Genomic DNA, 21,748 nt, shown 5'->3' with positions numbered 1-21,748 from the left:
AAGGATGCCGTGCTTAGAGATCCCCTTCCAGGACTACTCTTGCCTCAGGTCAAGATGCCAAACTGGGAAGTGCAGTCACAAACAGCTGGCAGCAAGCATCTCGTGTAGGCTGAAAGGCTCTGTATCTGCCCCCATCTGTGGATCCTTTTCTGTATCATCACTTCCCAGTCTGCTCCAAAACTTGTGACTTCTGAAGCTTTTCATACGGAAGACAGAATAATAAAGGGGAAGTTGAAGTAGACTGGACAGATCAATGCCATTAGTGTATCATTTTGTCAGTATTTCAAGTACTGTACTATTCCCAGTTGCTCTTCTGTAACAAGGTGATTAATGCTAATTAGGTACAGCAGCTGTTGTTTCTGGGAAGATGCTCTGTAGGTAAATTAAGGAGAGATATTTTAGAAAGGCTCTAACTCTTAAGCTAGGACCCCAGGTTCCAGCTCTGTTGACAGAACTGCAGATTTTCATATCCATAACTGTTTGCATGGTGACCTCAAGTGACATCATTACATTAAGTGCAAAAAGCCATTTGGTGCCCTGGGAGTACCCATTTCCTTGAACACTGTCTGTGCATTGTGCAGGGGGAAGGGCGGGGAAGAAGCCAGAGAGCAGGAGCAGTACAGCACTGCTATTGATTTTCTTCATGAAGACAGAAGTTCAGCCCACCACTCAGAAGTTTCATGGAGCTTGGGAGGAATTTATTTAAAGATTTTTTCGTCTCTTATTACTCCTTCCCATCTATAAGATAAATTGTATACACAGATTTATGGTAGCATCCTTCCTGTAGGATATTTCCAGGCTCTTTTTGGAAAGGATGAGACAGTGAACAGCTGCATCACATTAAGGCTAGTAGGGCTGTCTGCAGACAGAGCTGCAAAGATAAGGGCAGAAAACCAGTTCTGACAGGCATATTATTGCAGATTAGTTAGAAGAGGAGTAGAGGGGCAGAAAGAAAGAGGTGCCTGAGACAGGCTTGGGTAAAGAGTAAAGCCATTCAGACAAACTGGAACAAAGCAAACACTGGATTTCAGCAGAGAGATCCAGGCAGCAGGGAATGTGTGAGGGAGTGAGACAGAGGGAAGGGAGGTTCCAGTCAGCAAGTGCCAGGAGCAAAGCACGAGCACATGAATATGGGAATGATGTGGCATGAAGTTCACCAAATGACTTGGCTTTTTGTATCACTGTAATTTTGCTTGATTTGTTATGCCACTGCACCAGGACTTCGCTGGCCTTGCCCATACATGGAGTGCATATACTCTACGGTATGTGCACCTCTCCCATGACACATACCTGGGTACCAACACACCTCACAAGCCAACAGACTCACGCCCACTCACATCTTGTGTTGCACACAATTTGCTTGGCTAGTACTCCTTCAGGTAAAAAGTCATGAAGAAGGAATCTGTAATGTAAGTGGATAATTTTGGGATGTTACCTGGCTGTTCTTTAGCCAGTCCATATTTTTATGCTACCTGCAGTGTGATAGTCTAGGAGAAAGAGCTAATCCTGAAGATACTATTCTATTTTATATTGAGAATGGGCCAAAGCATCCAGAGTCTGAATGGCGGTTTTATGCCTGAAGGAGAAGTCCAGAACTTCAGATTACAGGTTCTCTTCTATGTCTGACCCACCACAGTCAAATTACCACAAATATGACAAGCAGCTCAGAAGGTTGTGAGAAAACCAAACTGAGCGAATTATTGGAAGTCTCTGATAAAAAGGAGAAAAAAAAATCAGTAGAAGAAGCAAGTAGTGATGACAGTAAAAAGTACCTGGTCAAGCCAAGCCTAACCCCAGCAGGCAGCACCATACAGTGGTCTGTTTAGAGGTCTCATTACACAAGTATGTGTTACTCTAATCACTGTTTCCTGTGAAGCATGTAGAGAACTGGTTTAAAAGAAAGAGGTCCCCAAAAGTTTACAACTTGTTCTTGACATTAAAAAGATTAACAGCAGCTGAGATGATAAGGCTGCCTGCTCAGATGTTGATATCTTAAAAAAAATCAACTCAGAAAAGGGCAGTAGTATTCTGGCTATATTCTGGCTCCTCCAAGTCCCATGTCCTTAAATGTAGGTTCCACCTCAGTGTAGCATTTCCCCAGTTCTGCATTACCCAGGTGTTACTATTTCTATAGTCCTTCTGATGTCTCCAAATGTAGATGAATTCCTACCTAGCAGCTGAGGGAAGCAAGTATAGGCCAATATAATTAATGTAAATTGGCTCCAGAACAGACCACAGCACTTACAGACAGTGTTGGGTGATGCATTTATTTCATGTGTTTGATTTATTAATGATGAGCCTTAAACTGTACTTGATGGTTAATTGAATTTGTTCTGATTTTCAAGTGGTGTGGCCTCCCATTTTGCCTTCTCTGTGCTGCACTTTCAGCTCTTAACAGGAAAAGATTACTGTCTGCTTATTGAATATGGGGACTAAAATGCTCCATCAGCAGATCAAGCTCTATGAAATAGAGATAACGTACACTTCTCAAAAGGGAAGGAGCATGTCCTGGTATAGTAAGTTCACTGCAATTCTTAGTCTTTAGCTGCTATCCTTATGCACAGAGGATGTGTTCATAGCAACCTGAAAACTTCATGTAGCTTCTCTGAGATATTAAAGGATTCTTTGGAGAATCAGAATTCATAAAAACACAGAAACCTTGATGTGCCACAGCAGGAGAGCTGAATAGACAAGGATGTCATCCATATAATGTGTCCTATCAGTAGCAGAGTTCTTGTTAGGTGAGGGTAACATGGTGGTCCTGGATGCAGACCTCACCTGAGCATGAGCAGAGGCATACCCAAGAAACCCTTCTTCTGTTACCCTCGTATTGGTTCCAGGCGGAGTAGACAGTATTACATCCAGCAGTGCATAGCAGAGCCTCATTTTTCCAGACCCAGCCAGTGGTGCAGCCAAAGCACCACCTGCAAGGCCCAGCTCTAATGTGGTGCGTAGGGAGATGTGCCACAAGAAATGTTTGTTGCAGCAGCAACAAAGGACAGTTTTTGCCCAGTCAGCAGCAGTCACATTTCATCATGTCCATCAGTTTTGGACCAGAGGTCTAGGGAGGAGTAATTCCCAAAGACAGGAAGCAGCACAGAAGAAACCACTCTGTATTTCTTTACGGAAGGAGAGCTGGTTGAAGACATGGACCAGTAGGAGCCTGTGCTGCGCACATGTTTTCTAGGTTAGACTGGTAGAAGCAACTCAACAGCTTCAGCTGTTGTCAGCATCTCAGCCTCTTACACCAGGCTGCACCACTGCTTTATGGAGAAGCTTTAGGAGTGGGAATTAAGCTGTAGCAAGGATAGCAGGACTAAAATGGCCTCTGAAGCTTCAGAGTCCTGACTGGGACTAAGAAGAAGTTTTACCTGTTCCCTGACAATCACTTCATTCCTGACAGGACCAGGGCAGTGACCTCTCCAGGTAAGACCACAGCCTTCCTGCTCTGCCATGTGTAAAAAGTCATTTGGCACCTGTCTGTTTCTTTCAAACCTCAGTCTTTTGGCACAGCTCTTTCCTTGTTCTGCTTGGCAGTCATGCTCTATAAAGTGGGGCATACTGAAGGAAAATAAACCTGTTTTTACAGATATCATATATTTACCACAATAAAATTTTATTTAAGAAAAAAGTCACAGCAGTAATTGGACAGTCTGATCTCATTTCTCCAGCTGTTAAACACGACTATCATTCAAAAAGCTTTAAGTGATGCCTGCATCATGGCTGAATAACTTGTGCTGAGGGTATGCTTTTCTGCATCACTCATGGAAATGAGACTTTGCAGCCTGGTACTGTGTAAAATAGCTGTGGTCTCCTTTTTGAAACATCTTCCAGAAGGAAAAACAGGTTTTGTTGATGAAATTTTAAAACGTTTGAGTACTGTCCAAACTCTCTTTCTAAACTGACCTATAGGAAAACATGCCTAATAGACAATATGCTTTCTTCAGGTCCAGTTATAAGTGGAAAAGAGAGGTAACACCTACATTCTTGGCAGATAGATCGTCTTTGTCAAATTATCATCTCCAGCCTGTGTAATGATTGTGATCTGTTTGTGTCTGCCTCCTACTAGTAGTAGACTCCTGTTCTCTTCACACTACTTTGCAAACTGTTCCTCTCCCAGGCACCCTCCCACTTTCTGTATCAGTGAAATCATACATCCTCACTTTTAGAGACTGCACAGCTGAGCCATTTTTCTCAGTCAGTCCTGCCTTCCTTCTTCATCATGTACCTTTCACCTGTGGACTCTGCCCAAATTTTATTTTCCTTAGCTCTCTGCCTTTCTTTATCCTACTTGCTGCTTACCCTGAGAGGAGCTTGAATTGATTCAGCCTGTCTTTGTGAATGTTCTAACCCTTTGTCTCATAAAGTAATACTGTTTGTAACACGGTAAAATAAATCCTCTACAGGGCTTTAAGATAACAGTACTGTAAACCCCAAACCATCTAGTTTTTTGCTATAACTTTGATTTTTCCTGCCTTCTGTTCTAAATGGAAGGCAATCCCCACTTTTTCCACAGAACCCACATGCCTTCTTTTTTTGATCACACCTGTGAAATCGGTACAATCAAGTCAGCAGGTGTTAATGTGTTCTGGAGGAATGGTGCAGTTCTGTATAGCTCACTAGTCCAAAGCTCATGAGTTTTAAACTGCTTTCTGCCATGAGTAAACTGTGAGCTGGCTGTGAGAAGAAGGTTTAATCCCATCAGGTGTTTCAGAGCTGTGGGCTGCTGGCAGCCCCTTTACTGCAACTCAGCTCCCAAGTTTCACAGGTGCCAGAAAACAGCTCCACTCTGTTCCCCATCACTACCCAGCCTGAAAGTAAGAGCTGTTTTTCAAAAAAAGGGAAAGATTATCTATGAATTGCTTTAAATACTGGTTCTAGAACTAGAAAATTGGGAGAACAGATGAAGAGTACAAGTGAGACAATTGTACTTTGTGTAAGTTCATCTGAGAAACCATGTTTGACATAATAATGACACTGCTAAAACTGTGTCTTGAACAGAGTAAGCATAGTAAGTATTTAAAGTGATGCTGTCAAGCATGGGTAGTTTGCGTCCATGATGAAGGGTGCCTTTAAAATCTGGATTTTCAGGTTTGCTTGCATTTTTTAAAAGAAAAGTATCCTGGGCTTAGACTCCCTAGTAAAGCATAGCACTATTTGTTTTTTAAAGTTGACTAAAAGAACGTATAACTGATGGTTCCAGAATTCATCACAAATTCATGTCTAATTCACAAGGTGGTTTTGACTGTAAAAAGTACAGGAGACTCAAGTCACAAAGCAGCTATGCCTGTTTTAGCTACTGACTTTCAGCCAGAACATGAAAGATTCAAGTTCAATTTCTTTTTCTGCCTGAATATTTCAGCTCTCAGGTTGAAGTGTGGCTTTATGCAGCCATTGATCTTTGGGGCAGGGGTTGAAGCAAACTGTGAAAGCAAAATTTTGGCATAGTTATTTTTGTGCAGGCAGATGTCATGTTTTTAGTTCCGCCAAGCTCACATAGCTGCCTGTGTGCAGAAAAGCTACAATACAACACAGTCCTTGAATTTGACTTTGGTTCCTTTGGGTTTCCTGTCCTTCATTGGAAGGGAATGATCAATGAAAGGAAATGATCTTACCTCCTTTGTTGGCAGTGTTCTTCTTTCTATCTGCAATTAAACATTCCTGGATACTGGGAAATTCCCATCTCCCTGGAAATCGGAGTCATGATTGGAGAATGCTGTGGCTGCTCTGGGTCTCATTGACAAAGTGAATTGAACCCTCTACAGCACATTCATCTGACCTAACACTAGGCTGTAATCTCCTCTGCTTCCAAGCAGGGCAGATAGAGAGCAGGGAAAAGGCAGGGCTAAAGGGAGCAAAACACTGTGCCAGTTGTCTGCATTTACCTGGTTATGACCATCAGATGGGACGTGACCAGGATAATCTTGAGAGTTCTGAGGAAAAGCTTTATGTGAAACTTCATCTGTGCTATTGAGAAATGATAGCATCATGGCTGAGCTGGCAGTAAGTTTTCTGGAGCATCAGTGGGTGCTTCGTTCCCAGCCTGTTACTTTTCTCACCTTACAGAAATCCTTTTTCACCATGAGGACAGTCAAGCATGCAAAATGTTTCCTGGAGAGATCATGCCATTTTCAACCCTGAAGACTTTGAAAATCTGATAAAGCTCTGAGCAGCCCAGTCTAATCCCATAGCTGATACTGCTTTGAGCAGGACTAGAAACCTGTGATGCTGCTTCTGGTTAGGACCCCAAATTGTTTTTTTAAGACATCATATAGTTTCTGCTCATTACAAAAAAAAAAACCAAAAAAAAAAATAAAACCACCAAAAAAAAAAAACCCAAAAAAAACCACACACACACACACACAAAACCAAACACGAAAAAACCATTCTGTCTAGTTAGACTTTTGGATTCCCAGCATAACCACAGCTGGATTTGCAGAGGTAGACTTAGATGACTTGCATGAACTGCTATAAAGCAGTCCTCTGGTATGTCCCCTGGTAAACAAGAAAAACCCAATTGCTGCTTGATTTTCACTTCATTATAGATGTTCTTTTTAAGTTTTAATTACTGCTTTTTCTTTTTTCTCTTTAATTCACCAAGCCTTCTGTATTTTGAAAACATGTTAAAATTAATTTTCTCTTTTGCTTGTGTCTCTTACTGACTTCAGTGCAGAGACAGGGAGATTGGTTCTTTTACAGATATTTTTCCTAACTTGCATTCCTCAATGCTGAATTATTTTGTAAAATGAGCAAGCAGCTGATTTCTTCTACCTACTCTGTCCTAGCAAAACATTGCGGCATTAGTACAGGGCACTAACAGAGTGTGCAAAGCAGAACCAAATTAAAGTGTTTATGCATGTGTTTGTGTGAGGTGGCAATCAAGCAGCTACCAAGGTGGCTGTGCAATACCTCCATTCCTTAGACCAGTTTGAGCTCTTCGCAGTGTTGGTCATGTCTCAACTATCCTTTGGGAAAAACACTTTTATCTTAGTTTGGCAAAGGGATTCTTTTCACCTGTGATTTGGATTTTTAAGGGGATTTGCAGAAAGTGATCATGACCCAGAGGCTGGTTGTTGCACACAGATCTCTACCTGCTGCATGCCACAAATAATGTAAGAAAACACAGAAGAAAACGAAAGCAAATGAGTCATCCGATCCCACATTTCTTCCTTTTTGAATTCCATGGGGTTTTTTTCCTGTAGAATGAGGGAATGGATTTGAATCAAAGAAGATTAAAATCCATCCTGGAGGGTGAGGTTGACTATTTAATGTGAAGAAGCACTGTTTTGATCTTCTTAAGAAGATTTGAGGGCAGGAGTGGAGGCAGTGGGCAGGTGTTCAAGACTGTTAAATGTGTAGAGGTTGCCTTGGGGAAAAGTGAATGTTGGTCTGCAGCAAACCGATGTCCAGAAAAAATAAATACTCCCTTATGGTCCAAGAGTTCAGAACAAAGCTAATTGTTCAAACAAAACATCTAACAAGGTTACAGAATACTAAAACTTTTCAAAGGCAGGATGCAACAAAAGAACAACTTTTCAGACCTCATAGACCAGCTCTATAATCCAGAGGCAGGATCACAGAATTGTGAAAAGTTAAACAGAGAGTATTTGAGGTCCCAAAAATGTAAACTCAGGAGTACATGATTTGTAAATGGATATTACAGGAAAAAAAAGATTATTCGGGACAGTCCTTCAAAGCCTCTGGAGTCTGCTACATACAGCTCCTTCTGCCAGTCCAGCAGTGTTGAAGTCACCCAACTGTTTTCAAGTGGTCCCCAGAGACTACCAGAAAGTGCCCTTGGGCACTATCTACCCAAGCACTGACTTGTGCTCTTTTATTTCACTTTTCCTTCACATCCCCAGCTCCTTGCACTATTGTTAGATGTTGGTTGACCTTCATGAGGTCCGTTTCATGTAATCAAGTTATGAAGCCAGCAGTAAGTCCTAAGTACTATTTTTCACAAGGTCAGCCAAAATAAGCAGAGTGCATTTAACACTGCAAATACAAAAACCATAGTTACTTTCCTCACAACTGAGGCCTTTCCAGTGAGCAAAGTGTGTTAGATTTAACCCCCAAATTTATCTCTCCATGTTACTGGAATTTGCCATTATAAAGCACACTCTCCAGAACAGACAAGCAGGGACACTTTGTTGGAGGTCTTGTTTTTTCCAATTCACTGCTTTTAAGCATGAAATAAATTAAATTCACAGAAGAAAATACTTCCTGGCTCTGGTTTCCAGTACAGTTCTCTCCAGAGGGACGTAGAAGAGCAATGGTTCTCTGTGGCTTTTTCACCACTGATGCAGGCGTGATCCTGTCAGAGCTGTTCTGACAGCTTTGTCATAGTGTGGTATGGGGAGGAGATGGAACTTGCTTTCCTTTATATTTTAGTGGACCCTGGAGACCTGGCAGGAAGAAGCCTTGTTTCTATCATCGGGCTGAGTCAATATGACTTCAGGCACCCAGGGAATGGATACAGAAGATAAAAAATGGCTACTTTGAGTTCTTTTTCTGTTTGTTCTCATTTTTATCCGTATGAGTTCCAAGTCAGGGTATGTCTCCTCAATCAGATGGCTTTGCTGGATTGTTTACTGAGTGATAAGGAAATAATGATCCTTACTCTCCTTCTCCCAGTGCTCACACTGCCCAAGGAGAAGCTCTGTTGAAGACAGTTCTTCAGATCCCAGTGCCCTCAGATTTTGACTTAAGTGCCATCCCTGGAAAGGACAAAGCTGTCAAGCCCTGAGCTTCCTCCATACCTCTGCTGAAGAGAAGTTAAAGGCTTTTTATTCCCTGAAGCCTTGTATTACCCTTCCACTCACCTCACAAATGCAGCTGTTATAAGTTTCAAAAACCTGTTGAAAACAGAGAATATTTTCTGCCCTGCTTTCCCTCTGCTCACAGCTTTTCCTTTTTCAGCACTGACTGTGCCAGCATCAGTGGGGTGGAGAGGCTGTTCAGAAAGCTGAGTGTTAATGCTGTTTCTGTCTAGGTCTTGGCAAAAACCAATTTCCTTCCAGCACAGTGTCCTGGAAGACATTCCATACTTAGCCACTGAAAATGCATGTGTCTGTGTGTACACACCACAGCTCCCCCATCCTCCCTGCACTTGAACTTTTGGCTCAGGAGACCCAGTGTCTCATTCCCAATCTCTCCTGCAGACATCCCCATTCAGAATGAATTTCTGATGTCACTTCACAGTGAAGTTGTCTTAAGGACTGATAAACCTGAAACCTTTGTTTTCTGTCCCCATGGTAGTTTGAGATACAGTATGACCCAAAACTTCCTGATGCTTGCGTGGAGAGAAATAATGAGGCAAAAAAAGACAACAGTTGATGGTGTTAACCTGCATGCAGTAGATTGGCAATGGAAACCTGTGTTCTTGATTCAAATTAGATTATGAATGGAAAATTAGATTCTTTGACAAGAATGCATAGCAAAAAGAAACACAGAGCAAGCTTGTATCTTTGCAAAGACTCTGAAATGTCAGCATGCCTTGAGATTATACCTCCATGCTGTCATGTCTTTTGCTTTACATTGGAGTCTGCAGGATTTTGTTCCTTGCACATTCTGCCTGCTCCATCAGCAATCAGCCGGGATCTTCCCACCGTCATCTCCTCTTCACTTCACCTCTGTCCACCTAGCAGCACAATCTGACTGAAGAGAAGGCAAGTCATTTCTTATAAAGCCCCTAATAAGGTCCCTGACCCTTAAAAAGTCCTTTTTATATCTTGACCCTCTTCACTCTCCTTTTTCATCATTAAATTAAATCCACTTTCACTGTGCTTAGGTCTCTGTATATACAAAAGTTTAAAGCCTGTTGTATATCTTAATTATTGAAAGATAATTCAAACTGAAATTGTGATTACAAGGAACTGTGCATCACTGAAACACCCACCATTCTAGCTGCCTGTAGTCCTTATGCACAGTATCTCTTTTGTCTTAATTTCCTCAGGCAAGCAACTGAGTCTTCTTTACACACTCCTTAGTCCCTTAGCTCTACTGCAATAAAGCCTTGCTTGCTGACATCCTCAGGCTGTTTTTCTCCTCTTTTCTTCTACTCTTACAACTCTCTTGTTCCTTTCATCTTACCACAGCTTCAGTCGGGCAGCCAAACAGATAGCTGTCCTTATGTTTGTATGCAGTTGGCAATTTTAGCTCTCAAATGTGCTAAGTGAAGCTGAACATGTGCTCACTGTGGTCCAACATATACCTGACCCAGGCATGCAAGGGGCACAAAAATTATGATAATTCCTGTATTTCTTTTGCATGTCTCCTTCCTTTTCTTTTAGAAATGCTTTAGAAAATCTTTAGCTAATGGTCTTCTGATAAACAAATCCAAGCTGGGATTTTTTTCCTTCCTTCAGTGCATACAGCTGGCCATTTGGGAGGGAGGTAAAAATATTGGTCTGCCAGAATTTCTGCCTCAGTGGTTAATTTAGGAGAGAGGGTCAGATAGCAGGGATGTGGCAGCTGCAGCATTGCCAGCAGTCTCATTTAGTGCTATGGTGTTGAGAGCAGGCAGCTGGGAGGCAGAATCAGGAACCTCCCCTGCCAGCTGTTTAAAGGAGATGGGCCCATTTGCCAATCAAAAGGCATGAGTCTTTGCAAGATGAGGAGTGTGTGGCATGACGGAAGGGTGCTCACATTCAGTCTTGCTAATGCTTGTTTCCCCTTTGCCTAAATTCCCATTTACAGCCCCAAAAAAGCAATGTTATACCTTGCTCAGGCCAGCAGTGCTTTACCACCCATCCTTTCTTCTTTGAGGCTGCCTGTGGTGAGCAGGGTTGGGGTGACGATTCCATAACCTCAACCCTGAAGGGACATGCCAGCAGCTGGAAGCTTGTGGTAACAAACCTCTTGAGCACTATTGCCACACCAAAAAAGGGTAACAAAAGCATAAAATACATCAGCATTAAAATACTAAACCACGACACAAACTCATCATGTTGGAGATCTGTGTTAAAAATTGTCATCATCTTTCCCAGCACATTACTTCTTTCTTTGGCATAAGTCAGGCTTTCCCTGAGCCCCTTTGAGCTCTCCAAGCCACTTTGACTGAGGATTCAGCTCAGCAGTGCACATGTCTGATTTCCAGCTGCAGGGTTCTGCAGTAGGGGTGGCATCTGTCATCCCCCCAGCCCCGCTTCCTCTCCTGCAGCTCTTAAAGCAGCTACAGCCAGAATTTTGTCTTTCATCTTGTCTTTCAAGACTCTTTCTTAGGGATTTCAGCAGGGACATGAGTTTCTCTGGCCAGTCCTGTTTCCCTCTGCCACTTAGAAGCATGGCTGTGTTTTGCTACCAGTCCTTTTGAGAGGTGTAAGGAGAAGGGAGCTGCCAAACCCTCAGCCCTGCACCTGTAACATTAAGGAACATGAAACAGTTGATTGCAGTCCTCTGCTGTCTAACACCGACAAATAACAGCCCCGCCTAAGAAAGGAGACAGTGCATCCCTTGTGGATGAGGAAAGATGTAATCATTTATGATAGTTTTGGACTAATCCCTGAGCCCAGTCCTGATTTCTCTACCAAAGCAGGGCCAACCTGGAGGAGGAAGGTGTCAGCACCCTGCCCTCTCAGCCAAGTCACCCTACAGGGAGCAGGTTGCAGCACCCACTGAGCCCCATCCGTTGCAGCATAAACCACAGAACAAAGCCAGAGATGAAGCCATGAGCTTTCTCTAAACTCTCTCTAAAGAAAGAGAAAGAAGAAAAGGCTTCCCACTCCTCTCTAAGGTGAGCCACCACCCCCATTCAGAATAGCAAAATGACAGGTCAGGCTCTTTGAAACTGTACTTTAAGGTCTCCAACTGCCCTAGGTAAACCTGCCTGCCTCCTTACTGTCTGGCTTCAGAAGACTTCAGAAGAGAGGAGCAGGAGCCTTTGAGCTGCCCCAGGTGTAACAACCAGGCCAATACTGAGCTGTCCCCAAGGGCCACCAAGCCCCAGTGATCTGGCAGCAGCCCCAGGTGCCACCCAAACAGCTTTTGCAGGTATCTGGAGCTGTAAAGAGAAATGTCAGGGCATGCATAACACCAGGGCTCACCAACCCTGCTCTGAGACAATAGAGTCTGCTATCTCTCTGAAACCGAATTCCCACTGACCTAATTAATGAAGGCTTAATCAGCAGATTGGTTAATCATAAACTTATTAAATAACTAATTGAGCTCTGAGGCCGTATGTCAAATTTCCAGACTGTGGCAGCCCCTCGAAGACAGGATCAAGTCACTAATCCTGTTAGGCAAGCAGGTTGCTGTGTGGGACAGCTGTCCAGCAGAGCAAAGTACCCAGGACTGCAGCTCATTAATTGAATAGCAGGAAGTGGCACCCTGAGCCGTACATATCCTGTTCTCCTGTAGAGTTTCATAGTAAACAGGCAATTCATCCACTGAAACAATGCCTGAAAGTCCCGTTCTGGTGAGCAGAGTAATTGGAGGGTGACATGGCCTGCAAATATTCTGCTCGCTATTAACTCTCTTTCTTTACCTTTTCCAGGGAAGAAAACAGTCATGTTAACCAGCCTAGTTGCCTGCCTCCATCTGCTTTCATCTTACTAGACAGAAAATACAGAATTTTGTTTGAAATGCATAGGTTCATGGAAACCAAATGCAGCAGATGATAAAGCAGAATGGATCAAATATATAACATTTTTGCTGTTAAATAAAGCCAGAAATGTGTACTGTCAGCTGCAGTTCACTCCCGGTAGAAGAAAAGACCAAGAGTCCTTTCCAAGCATGATGCTGGAGTCAGCAGGCTGTGAGTCCCTTCTAAGCTCATGTGCTGCCTGTGGCATTCTCACTTAGGTCTTTATGTGTTTTGCCTAGAATTCAGTAAATCATTCCAAGCAGGGCTATCTGCCAGTCAGGGAAAGCTTTCTCAATGACAACATAGTAAAATATTTTAATTATTATTTATTATTTTATTATTATTTTAAATCTGTAGTTTATTTAGGCAATATAACACATGCACTCTCCCACCTTTGGCATGAAAGGGTGGACATTTGACTAACTGTCTATGCAGTTCAAGCCTACTGATATCAGATTATATTAAAAGTGGTTTTTTATACAAATACACACTGTATGATGATATCCTGTGTAACCAAATGCTGTGAATATTCAGCTAAGCAAGTTTACTCTCCTGAATATGCATCACATTTAGTACATGCACCAGTAACCTTAATGCTTCTTCATAGAACATCAGAACTCATCATAAATGTGATGTAAGCACTAATATTATCTCTATGTATCTGTAGATGGTGCCTATAACATAAGTGATGTTTTAAATGAACTATTTAAATGAAGTGAGCTAAATTGCTCCATATTTTTTCTGTTTGTTTTTGTCTGTTATACCATTTTGCAAGGTCAAGCAAATGGCTTTGACTAAAACCTAAGTTCAGTTGAATAAAAATAATGAGAAGGCATTTGTAGATGTTCTCCCCAGGTTAAGTAAATTAATTTTCTTTGTCCCTTTAAAATACATTAAAAGAGAGCATAGCTCAGTTTTACGGATTAGGTCTTTTAGAGATCATTTTGTAAACAGCAAACTTTGTTATTCTGGCTGGCAGGTAAAATATTCTTTGAAAAGTAAATGAAAATACCATGTAAGTCCCTTTCTGAAGTTAAATGTGGAAAATGAAAAAAAAAATTACATTTAAATATCACCAGTGGTGTTCATATATTCCAGTTTTGACAGTGATAAATGAAATCCTTCTATCCAATATTTTTCAGCCATTAGGAATAAAAATCTCAATCCTTTAAAATTAAGTGAAAAGCACATGCTGAATGAGAACAAAATAAATGCCATTTTGAGGTAGGAGCTGTGACAATAGATGTCTTTGAAATCAGTACAGAAAGGTGTTGAAAGATGAAGAGAGATTAATTGCTGCCTGCTGCTACGCAGTCGCAACCTGTCTGCATAAAATGGCTGCAGAGACAGCTCGAGCAGAGGACTGGGAGCAGGAATCCTGGTGCCAGGAATCCTGTGCTCCCCTGCTGCCGCAGATCCTCTACATGGCTTTAAGGAAACCAGTTATGTAGTCTCTACCAGCAGTAAAATACAACTTAGTATTTTACAAAGGTGATTCACTATTGTATTAAGCCATGAAGAGGTAAAATGCTCTGTGTGTTCAAAACAGTGTTGATTTGGTTTGTTTGTTTTTTTTTTTTACTGAAGTGTACAGCCATGAGGTTTTCATTGCAGGAAATGACCTGCTCTCTTCTGGGGCTAAGCCAAATAGTGGGGAGAAGCAGAGAAGCCATTCCTTCCCGTAATTACACGAGGGTCAGATGTGGGGCTGGGATAGCCTGACTCGGGGATGAGGACATGCTGCTGGAACATAAAGCCACTTTTGGAAATGAGTGGTTTAAATAGATGATAGCTTTGGCAGGGACTGGAGCGCTCCTTTACACATTCTCCTCAGTGCTAAGGAATAGTGTGATGGTTTTGATGTGTGTTTTCTGAAGGGAAGCGCAAAATAACATCATCCAGGCCCTCAGAAACCTCTCAGTAACTTGCACAGGCAGCATTCTAGCTGAGCATTACCTCAGAATGTGCCCTGCACTGCTGTGCATGCAATGTACTGGCTATTGCTAATAGTAGCTCCCATGAAGTTAAGCCCTGCACCCTTGAATAGTAGATACAAATATTAACTTTGTCGTCTGTAGGTCATTTACCAGCTCTACATCAGACTTCTGGGAGCTGAAGGGAGCTTAAAATCACTTCTAGCCTCTCAGCCATGCCAAAGGCACAGAGCAGCAGCCAGATTCACAGGACGTATAGAAATGCTGCTATTTGATCTTTAAAACCTGGTCCAAGAGGAACCTTGGAAGACAGAGTCACACACCAGTTCTTTCTAGCCAGTTCACACAGCTGGAGTTAGAAACTATTTTCCCCACGTTTGTCTGGGTCAGAAAAATAACATGCTTTAGCTAAGAATACCCAGGTTGGTAGTTGGGTGACATTGCTCTCTGACCCTTGCTATCTGAACAGTCTTTTCTGAAACCACTGAAATAATATCCTTATTCACATGGCCTGTCCTGAATAATCAGTGCTGATACCTAGCCTGTATCAGCTCGAAACTGTATTCCCTGGGTTCACAGCAGGGGACTGGCCACAGATAGGTTCCTTTGTGTTTCTGCTACACCTGTTCAGTAAAAAACACTTTTCTTTTGCCATTTTTTTTCAGTGCAGGTGGGCACAGCCATCAGCTGCACTAATGCCAGCCACATGGTCACACTTACATTCCAGGGAGCACTGGAATCAGCATTGTCCTAACACCTAACAACTTTCTTACACCTTCCCATCTATGCAGCCTGCAGGCATAGCACAAATTTATATACATATCCTGAAATCCTCTCCAAGCAGTGACGAAGTCCTCACTGACAAATACTGTCTGTCAGAGGTGAAAAGTAGAGATTTCAGTGTTACCTAGATTCATGCTTACATCCCCCAGTTTAGCAATGCAAGTGAACTGAAATCAAGACTTGGGCTTGAAGAAGCTGTAGACAGCATTTCATTCTTTCTCCTCTCATTTGCTCATGAATCTGTTCATCATTCAGCAGAATTTGAGCAGACGTATTAATTTCATTTAGCATGTAATTTAAATTCTCAGCTTACTTGAGAAATTAGAATTCATCAGGGAATCAGAATCCTCAGCCTCAGAAAAAATTTAGCTGATTGTGAGGGACAGAGAGAGAAATACATCCCAAAATCTCATCTCATCAACCTTGAAAATGAAAAAATACAGTTCTGTCACACTGGATTAATTTGTCTTTTTCTTTCCACTTCAGCAAATCCCATGGGTCCACACTCCACTGTTCGCACAGCAGGAAGCTCCATCTTCTCCTGGTCAGGCAGGTTCACAAGCAGTGGAATTACTGAGGTCCAGGCAGCTGCTCTCGGCAAAGAGACTGGAGCAGTCAGCATCTGCTTGTTCCACCCCGCAGTGCAAAGGAGGCAAATCAGCCTCATCTGCCATAAAACAGTGTTTGTGCCAGTCAGGCTGCCTCAGCTGAGGGGGCTGCAGGTAGTCAAGCGCAGTGACAGTGTGACAATGGCATCCTAAACCACTCTCCACCCACCACTGTTTGATCGTTGCCAGACTTACCCACTATCTTGGGACAAATGGAAATGCAGATTTGGGGTGTCTGATTCTTCAAATATCTCTTCAGCATAGTACAGTGTGATGTTCACCAGATTCCTGCATTTTTTGCTTTGCCTCATGTCACAAAAGGAGCAGCTCCGCAGGCAACTCAAGCATATGACTACTTTTGGCATTTCTGTTTTGAGGAAGGTAACACATAAAACCAAGGCCACCCCTACATAGCAACATGCTCCAAACAAACTGTTCATCATTCTTTTATTAAAAAAACCTTGGAAGTTGTTATTAAAACTGGATATTAGTTTGCTTAAATGCTGAAACCAGAGAAATAATTTTAAGGATTCATTCAAGTCTGATTTTTAGTTTTAACACATTCACATTAAGTCCATTCTGCTTCCCATGCTCCATTACTATTTTCTCTCATCATAAAGCAGCTAGACACACCCTCCCAGTTGAACAGGTAACCATTTTAGATTGCACTAAATCATCTCAAGCAATGCTTGAAATCATTCATTAGGGCTGTAGGTGTTCCCATGATAAGGCAAGATTTCATCCCCCTCTTGGCTCTCTTTAAAGAGGATCTGTGTGTGGATGTGTGTCACTTGTCAGTATGCAGTTATCCGTCCATCCACCCTCTGACACATCCTGGATCAGGCAGGTGAGTGAATACTGGGACAGGGACAGTTTGCTGAGTGTTTGGCATGCTGAGGCACCTTCTTATTAATTTTGCAGGCAACTATAATAGGAGACCACTGCCAGGCAGGACACAAGGCTGGGCCACTTGTGGTACTGATTGTGCCTGCAGCATGCATTTCCTTTGCTACTTTACACTTGGGTGTTACCCCTGCCTTACTGAGTGCTCCATAGTCTGCTTGGCTATGGTCTTGTCACCAGCAGAGCTTACTTTGAAGCAGCACTTGGAGCAGATGCTCAATGGCTCAGGTGGAGTCAGCAAGCAGCACAGGCTAGTGTGGGGCTAGCAGGAAAGCAATGGTTTATTCTTTAAGCAGATGCATCTTCCCTAAAATGATTTTTATGTAATAAGGGACAGAGTGTCTCAAAGATGAAGTGACAAGGTGAAATAAAGGAGGGGCAAGATGTGACGTGGTTGGCAGATCAAGATGAAAGGCTGTTCCCCATGCAGTATATGAGTGTTAAAAGGATCCTGGACCCCCTCCTCACATACACACACACGCACTCACATGCTACATATGTTCTTCTTCTGATACAACATCCAGGATTAGCTGAAGTGGAACCAGTGCAGCCAAATTCCCCCATGAGTCAGACTGACAGCACAGCTGTCTGTATTCTCCAAGTTCTCCACTGAAACAGAAAACTGCTGCTTTGCTTCACTCAAGCATGGAGACAAGTAGATTTTCTGTGGTGAGGTGACCCTGGCTGGACAGCAAGACCCAATCAAAGCTTCGCTATTACTCAGCTGGACAGAGAAGTGAAAACAAAACAACAACATGGGCTTTCTACAGGCACTAACCTGCTGTGTTGTGGCATCCTCCATGGACTGCAGATGGATCTCTGCTCCCTTATGGACCTCCATGGGCTGTGAGGGTACCTCTCTGTGGGCTGCAGGGGGATCTGTTCTGGTACCTAGAGGAGCTCCTCTTCCTGCTTCTGTACTGATCTGGGTGTCTGCAGGGCTGTTTCTGACACACCCTCACTCCTCTGTCTCACTGCAGTTTGTTCAGTGCAGATTGTTCTCCCTTTCCTAACTGTGTTATCCCAGTCTCTCTACCACCATTGCTAATGGGCCCAGCCATGACCAGCAGCAGGTCTGTCTTGGAGCCTGCTAGCATTGGCTCTGTTAAATACAGGAAGCTTCTCACAGAACCCACCTGTGCAACCCATCACCCAACACAGTGATCCTGCTAATGATCAGACAGGATCTTCAGACTCCTTAATTGAATGTGTTTTGTAGTGTCCAAGGCACATACAAACTGTTCATACACTTCCAATCTTCACTGCTCTATCCTGCTTCTTGAAGGAAGTTTCTGTCTGGAAAATTGGTGAAAAGCCAGAAGGAACCTGGCTGTGGTTAAGGCTCCCCTGTCTGTTTCAGCCCTGCTGATCATTGCCCATGAGCCATCACACCTGCACTCACACTGTATTCAGCCCCCTGTAACAATTTCATCAGCACTGTAAAGCATTGGCAGCTTGTCTTAGTGCTGTGTATTTGTGGTCAGCACTGGAGCTTCTTGTGGAGATGAGTGGAAATTAGATTGTATTTAGTGTCGCAAATATTTGCCTCCATGGTTTCGCTTTATCTCTCTCTGAACAGCAAAATTCACGTGCCCTGCAAACTACCAGTCTTTTATTCTAGAGACAGAGGTAACCACTGTATTTCCAAGTTCCGTACTGAGTTTTGATTTCAGTCTTGAATCAGTCTCTCAAGTTTCTCAAGCCAGAGTGAGTTATTAATCCAATCCTTTTCCTGACAATTTCCATATGCATTTATTCACCTCTGCTGTCAGCAGGAGCAGGCTGGGTATGGTTTGCAAGTGTATGTACTCTTGTCTCCATGTTCCTTATCATCACAATCTCTAGGCATTCCTGCTGCTTATATCTCCCTCAAGAAAGGGAGCCTTGGATATGTGTACCCCTGCTCTGACTTGTGAGGAATGGAAAGTGTTGGCTCACCTTGAACTTGGCACACCATAGAAGCATGCTCCTTTTCCACAAGTGAGAAAAGCTGCTCTTCTCTCCAAGCAGAAATAAAATCTGCAAAAGGAAAAAAAACACAACCCAACAACAGAATTCACACATTGCAGGAAAGGACAAAGCAAAACAAATTCACTATTCAGGTTCCTCAGTAAGAAGTCTGGTACGCCTCCTATTCAGGCATGCCACAAAAGTAGTTTCCAGCATTTTCTCACACTCTGGAGATTTGTTTTTAAACTGGTCTCATTCCTGCCTTACTGTCTCCATGCTCAGCTTTTCCATACAAGCCTTGCCTGCCATTGCACAATGAGGTTGGGGCATTTAGCTCAACTTCTGTGACTTACTGGTAACTCAACACAACTGATCTTCCACAAGAAACAAGGAAGGACTTTGAATCAGAAAATTTGATATCAATTTATATACTTCCCTTGGTTCCCATCCCAGCTAGAGGAAGAGCCATATTAGTACAGCACAGTATTGGAGTCCATGCAGCAACCAGCTGCAGACAAGCACAAGGTCTGTGCCCATTGTCTTCCTCAGCTGGGTTTCATCCAGAAGCTCTAAGACTTTACAGGCTTCGAGACCCAGATTTTAGTGTGTTGCTGTCAACAGGCTGCTGTGAGCAAAGGTAGATTAGTTTTAGTCCCTGATGACCTTGGACAAAGTGGAACATAACTCATCTGGCCTTTGCACCATCCCTTCATAAGAGGTGTCAAGCTCATGTCCTTTGCTATTAATTCTGCTGTGCCTTTTGCCACTATCAGATCTGAGTTTCTTCTTATGGCAGCCAGCTAGGCTGCTGCTCTAATTTTGCTTTTCCCATTCCTATGTCCTATGCAGAGAAGCAGAGGGAGCTGGCTCGGAAGGGGTCCCTGAAGAATGGCAATATGGGAAGCCCAGTTAATCAGCAGCCCAAGAAGAACAACGTGATGGCACGAACAAGGTAAAGGACTGGAGAAATATCAGCAATAGTGCAATCCCTAATGGTCCTGGGGTGGTCAGGGACAGTGTTCATTGCATTTGCCTTCTGTCAGCCACACTGCAAGAGCAATGATGGCCCTTCCTGGAGCTGGGGGCTCAAATACTTTGTGTTGTGTTGCATCCCAGCCCTGGGAAGATGCATGGACAGTTGAGCTCAGTACCAGTGGTAGTGCAGCCTGTAGAAGGCAGAGGCAACCCAGCCAGGTTAAAATCGGGGGTTGATAGAGCCATCCTGCAGGTTCTGAGTAACACCTAATCCTGCCAGTGGGAGAAGAGCTGTGTTGCTTCATGAAACACAGACTGGTTTAGAGCTTAGTTCTGCCTTGGTTGCTTTTGTCAATGTAAGTTCCCCTGCTCCTTTTTGATAGTGACCTGTTCTGCTACTGACAGATTTAATGAAGGCTTGTAAATAATCCATCTCTGTGTGACTTTCTATACACTTTTTCCACCCTTGGAACAGCATGGTCACACTTTGCTGGAGATGCTTTGGAAGAGCTCTCTGAGAGAGTATTAGGCAGTACTACAACTTGCTGTAAATAAAGGCATTCTGAGCTGGATATTTTCTTTTCTTTTTTATCCATGCAGACTTCAGTACACCAATGTATTACTTACCTGTGTTCAGAAGGGAGGAAACCCCATGAGCCCACAGGATTGCATGCTTTGCATGCTGCTAGAAAGGTGGCAGGTTTTAGTGGAGGACCTCACTTAAAATGATGGAGGAATCTGCGGAATGCTGGAGAGTTACTGATGAATGGGAAAGTTGCCTGGATTACCATATATTAAGTTGAATAGGAGCTGCAGATCAGAGCCTCTCTATATGCAATGCATCTGCAAGATGAGATTTCTTGTTCACACTAATTCCCCAGACCCAAAATATTAGTCATAAATCCTGACAGGACCTTGTCAACTTTTAATTTTAAGCCCCTGAAATACAGGGGGAACATGCTGCATTGCTTCCTCTCTGTGTTCAGGTGTTGAGGCCATATAAAAGAGCCAGACTCTTCATGGCAGCAAGAAATTCAGGAACTGTGCTCAGCTGTGTTTTCCATGACCACTGGTCCTCCTTATCTTCCAAGTACATTCTGGAAAATCTTGTTTTCTTTTGGCAATAGGCTGCAAGCTACCATCCTGAGAGGAATGGTAGCAGATTTGCTGCTTGAGAGGTTTAGAAACACTGAAATTGGTGGAGGAAGAAATTAGAGGGAGAGAAGCTGGGATAAATACAAGTATCTACCTGTAACATGAGTGAATTTTCCATGTAGAGATTGTTGTTTCCAAGCTGCTGATGGAAACAGCAGAGCAGTGACATCTACTGACAAAAGATTTCAAATAGCCAGCTCAGTTTTATTTCACTTCAGGACATCTGAGCACCTCTGAATGCTTCAGTTTGTCTTGCCACAGACACGCAACACCAGCAAGGCGGAAATGCCACAAGTTTGTTCAAGCAGGTTTTCGCAGGGTAACAGTTGCAGTATAATAGGATATATTCCAGAAGAATACACTGCAAAATTTCCAGATTATTATTTAATCTGAACTGTTGGCTTCCTCGGGTCTCTGCAGGAGAATTAAGCTAAAAGCATTTTCCCCTTTTTGACCATTCTGCTCTTCTCATTAAATATGTTTTCCTGTGTGCTTTGCCTCTCCTACTCTCTACTCCACCTCCTTCTTCTTCCCCAAGACTTCTGTTATTCTGTATTATCCCTGTGGATTTCTGACATCCAGCCTCTAGTACAAGGTTGCCTCCACCATTCAATCCTCTTCTGGGGCAAGGGTGCAGCCAGCCTTACAGGTTAAAGTAATTTGATCCATAACACTCTCAGTCTCCCTAAAAGCAAATTAAATGTGAATGAGGTAGGGATGATGCTCTTCCTCTGAGCACAGGCAGAGCCCATGACACCATCCACAACACTTGAACACATCTGAGTGCTACAGTCCACTCAGGGTAACCTAAACTTGGACCTTTTGGCCCAACTTGTGTTGTTTCAAATGAGCAAAAA

At 43.0% G+C, this 21,748-nt stretch overlaps 1 protein-coding gene across 3 annotated transcripts in view; it reads left to right on the top strand.

The window, feature by feature from the left end:
* The window catches only part of FAM219A (family with sequence similarity 219 member A), a 92,440-nt gene that overhangs the window by 58,466 nt on the left and 12,226 nt on the right, over nt 1-21,748 (top strand). For all 3 annotated transcript variants that reach the window (XM_030258211.4, XM_030258210.4, XM_030258209.4), the window contains exon 3: nt 19,611-19,713. In XM_030258211.4, coding sequence (XP_030114071.1) covers nt 19,611-19,713 — 103 coding nt within the window. The remainder of the gene's footprint in view (nt 1-19,610; nt 19,714-21,748) is intronic.

This window comes from Taeniopygia guttata, chromosome Z, assembly GCF_048771995.1.
Source record: "Taeniopygia guttata chromosome Z, bTaeGut7.mat, whole genome shotgun sequence".
NCBI classification, from domain to species: Eukaryota; Metazoa; Chordata; class Aves; order Passeriformes; family Estrildidae; genus Taeniopygia; species Taeniopygia guttata.
This window is presented reverse-complemented; position numbering and strand designations above follow the sequence as displayed.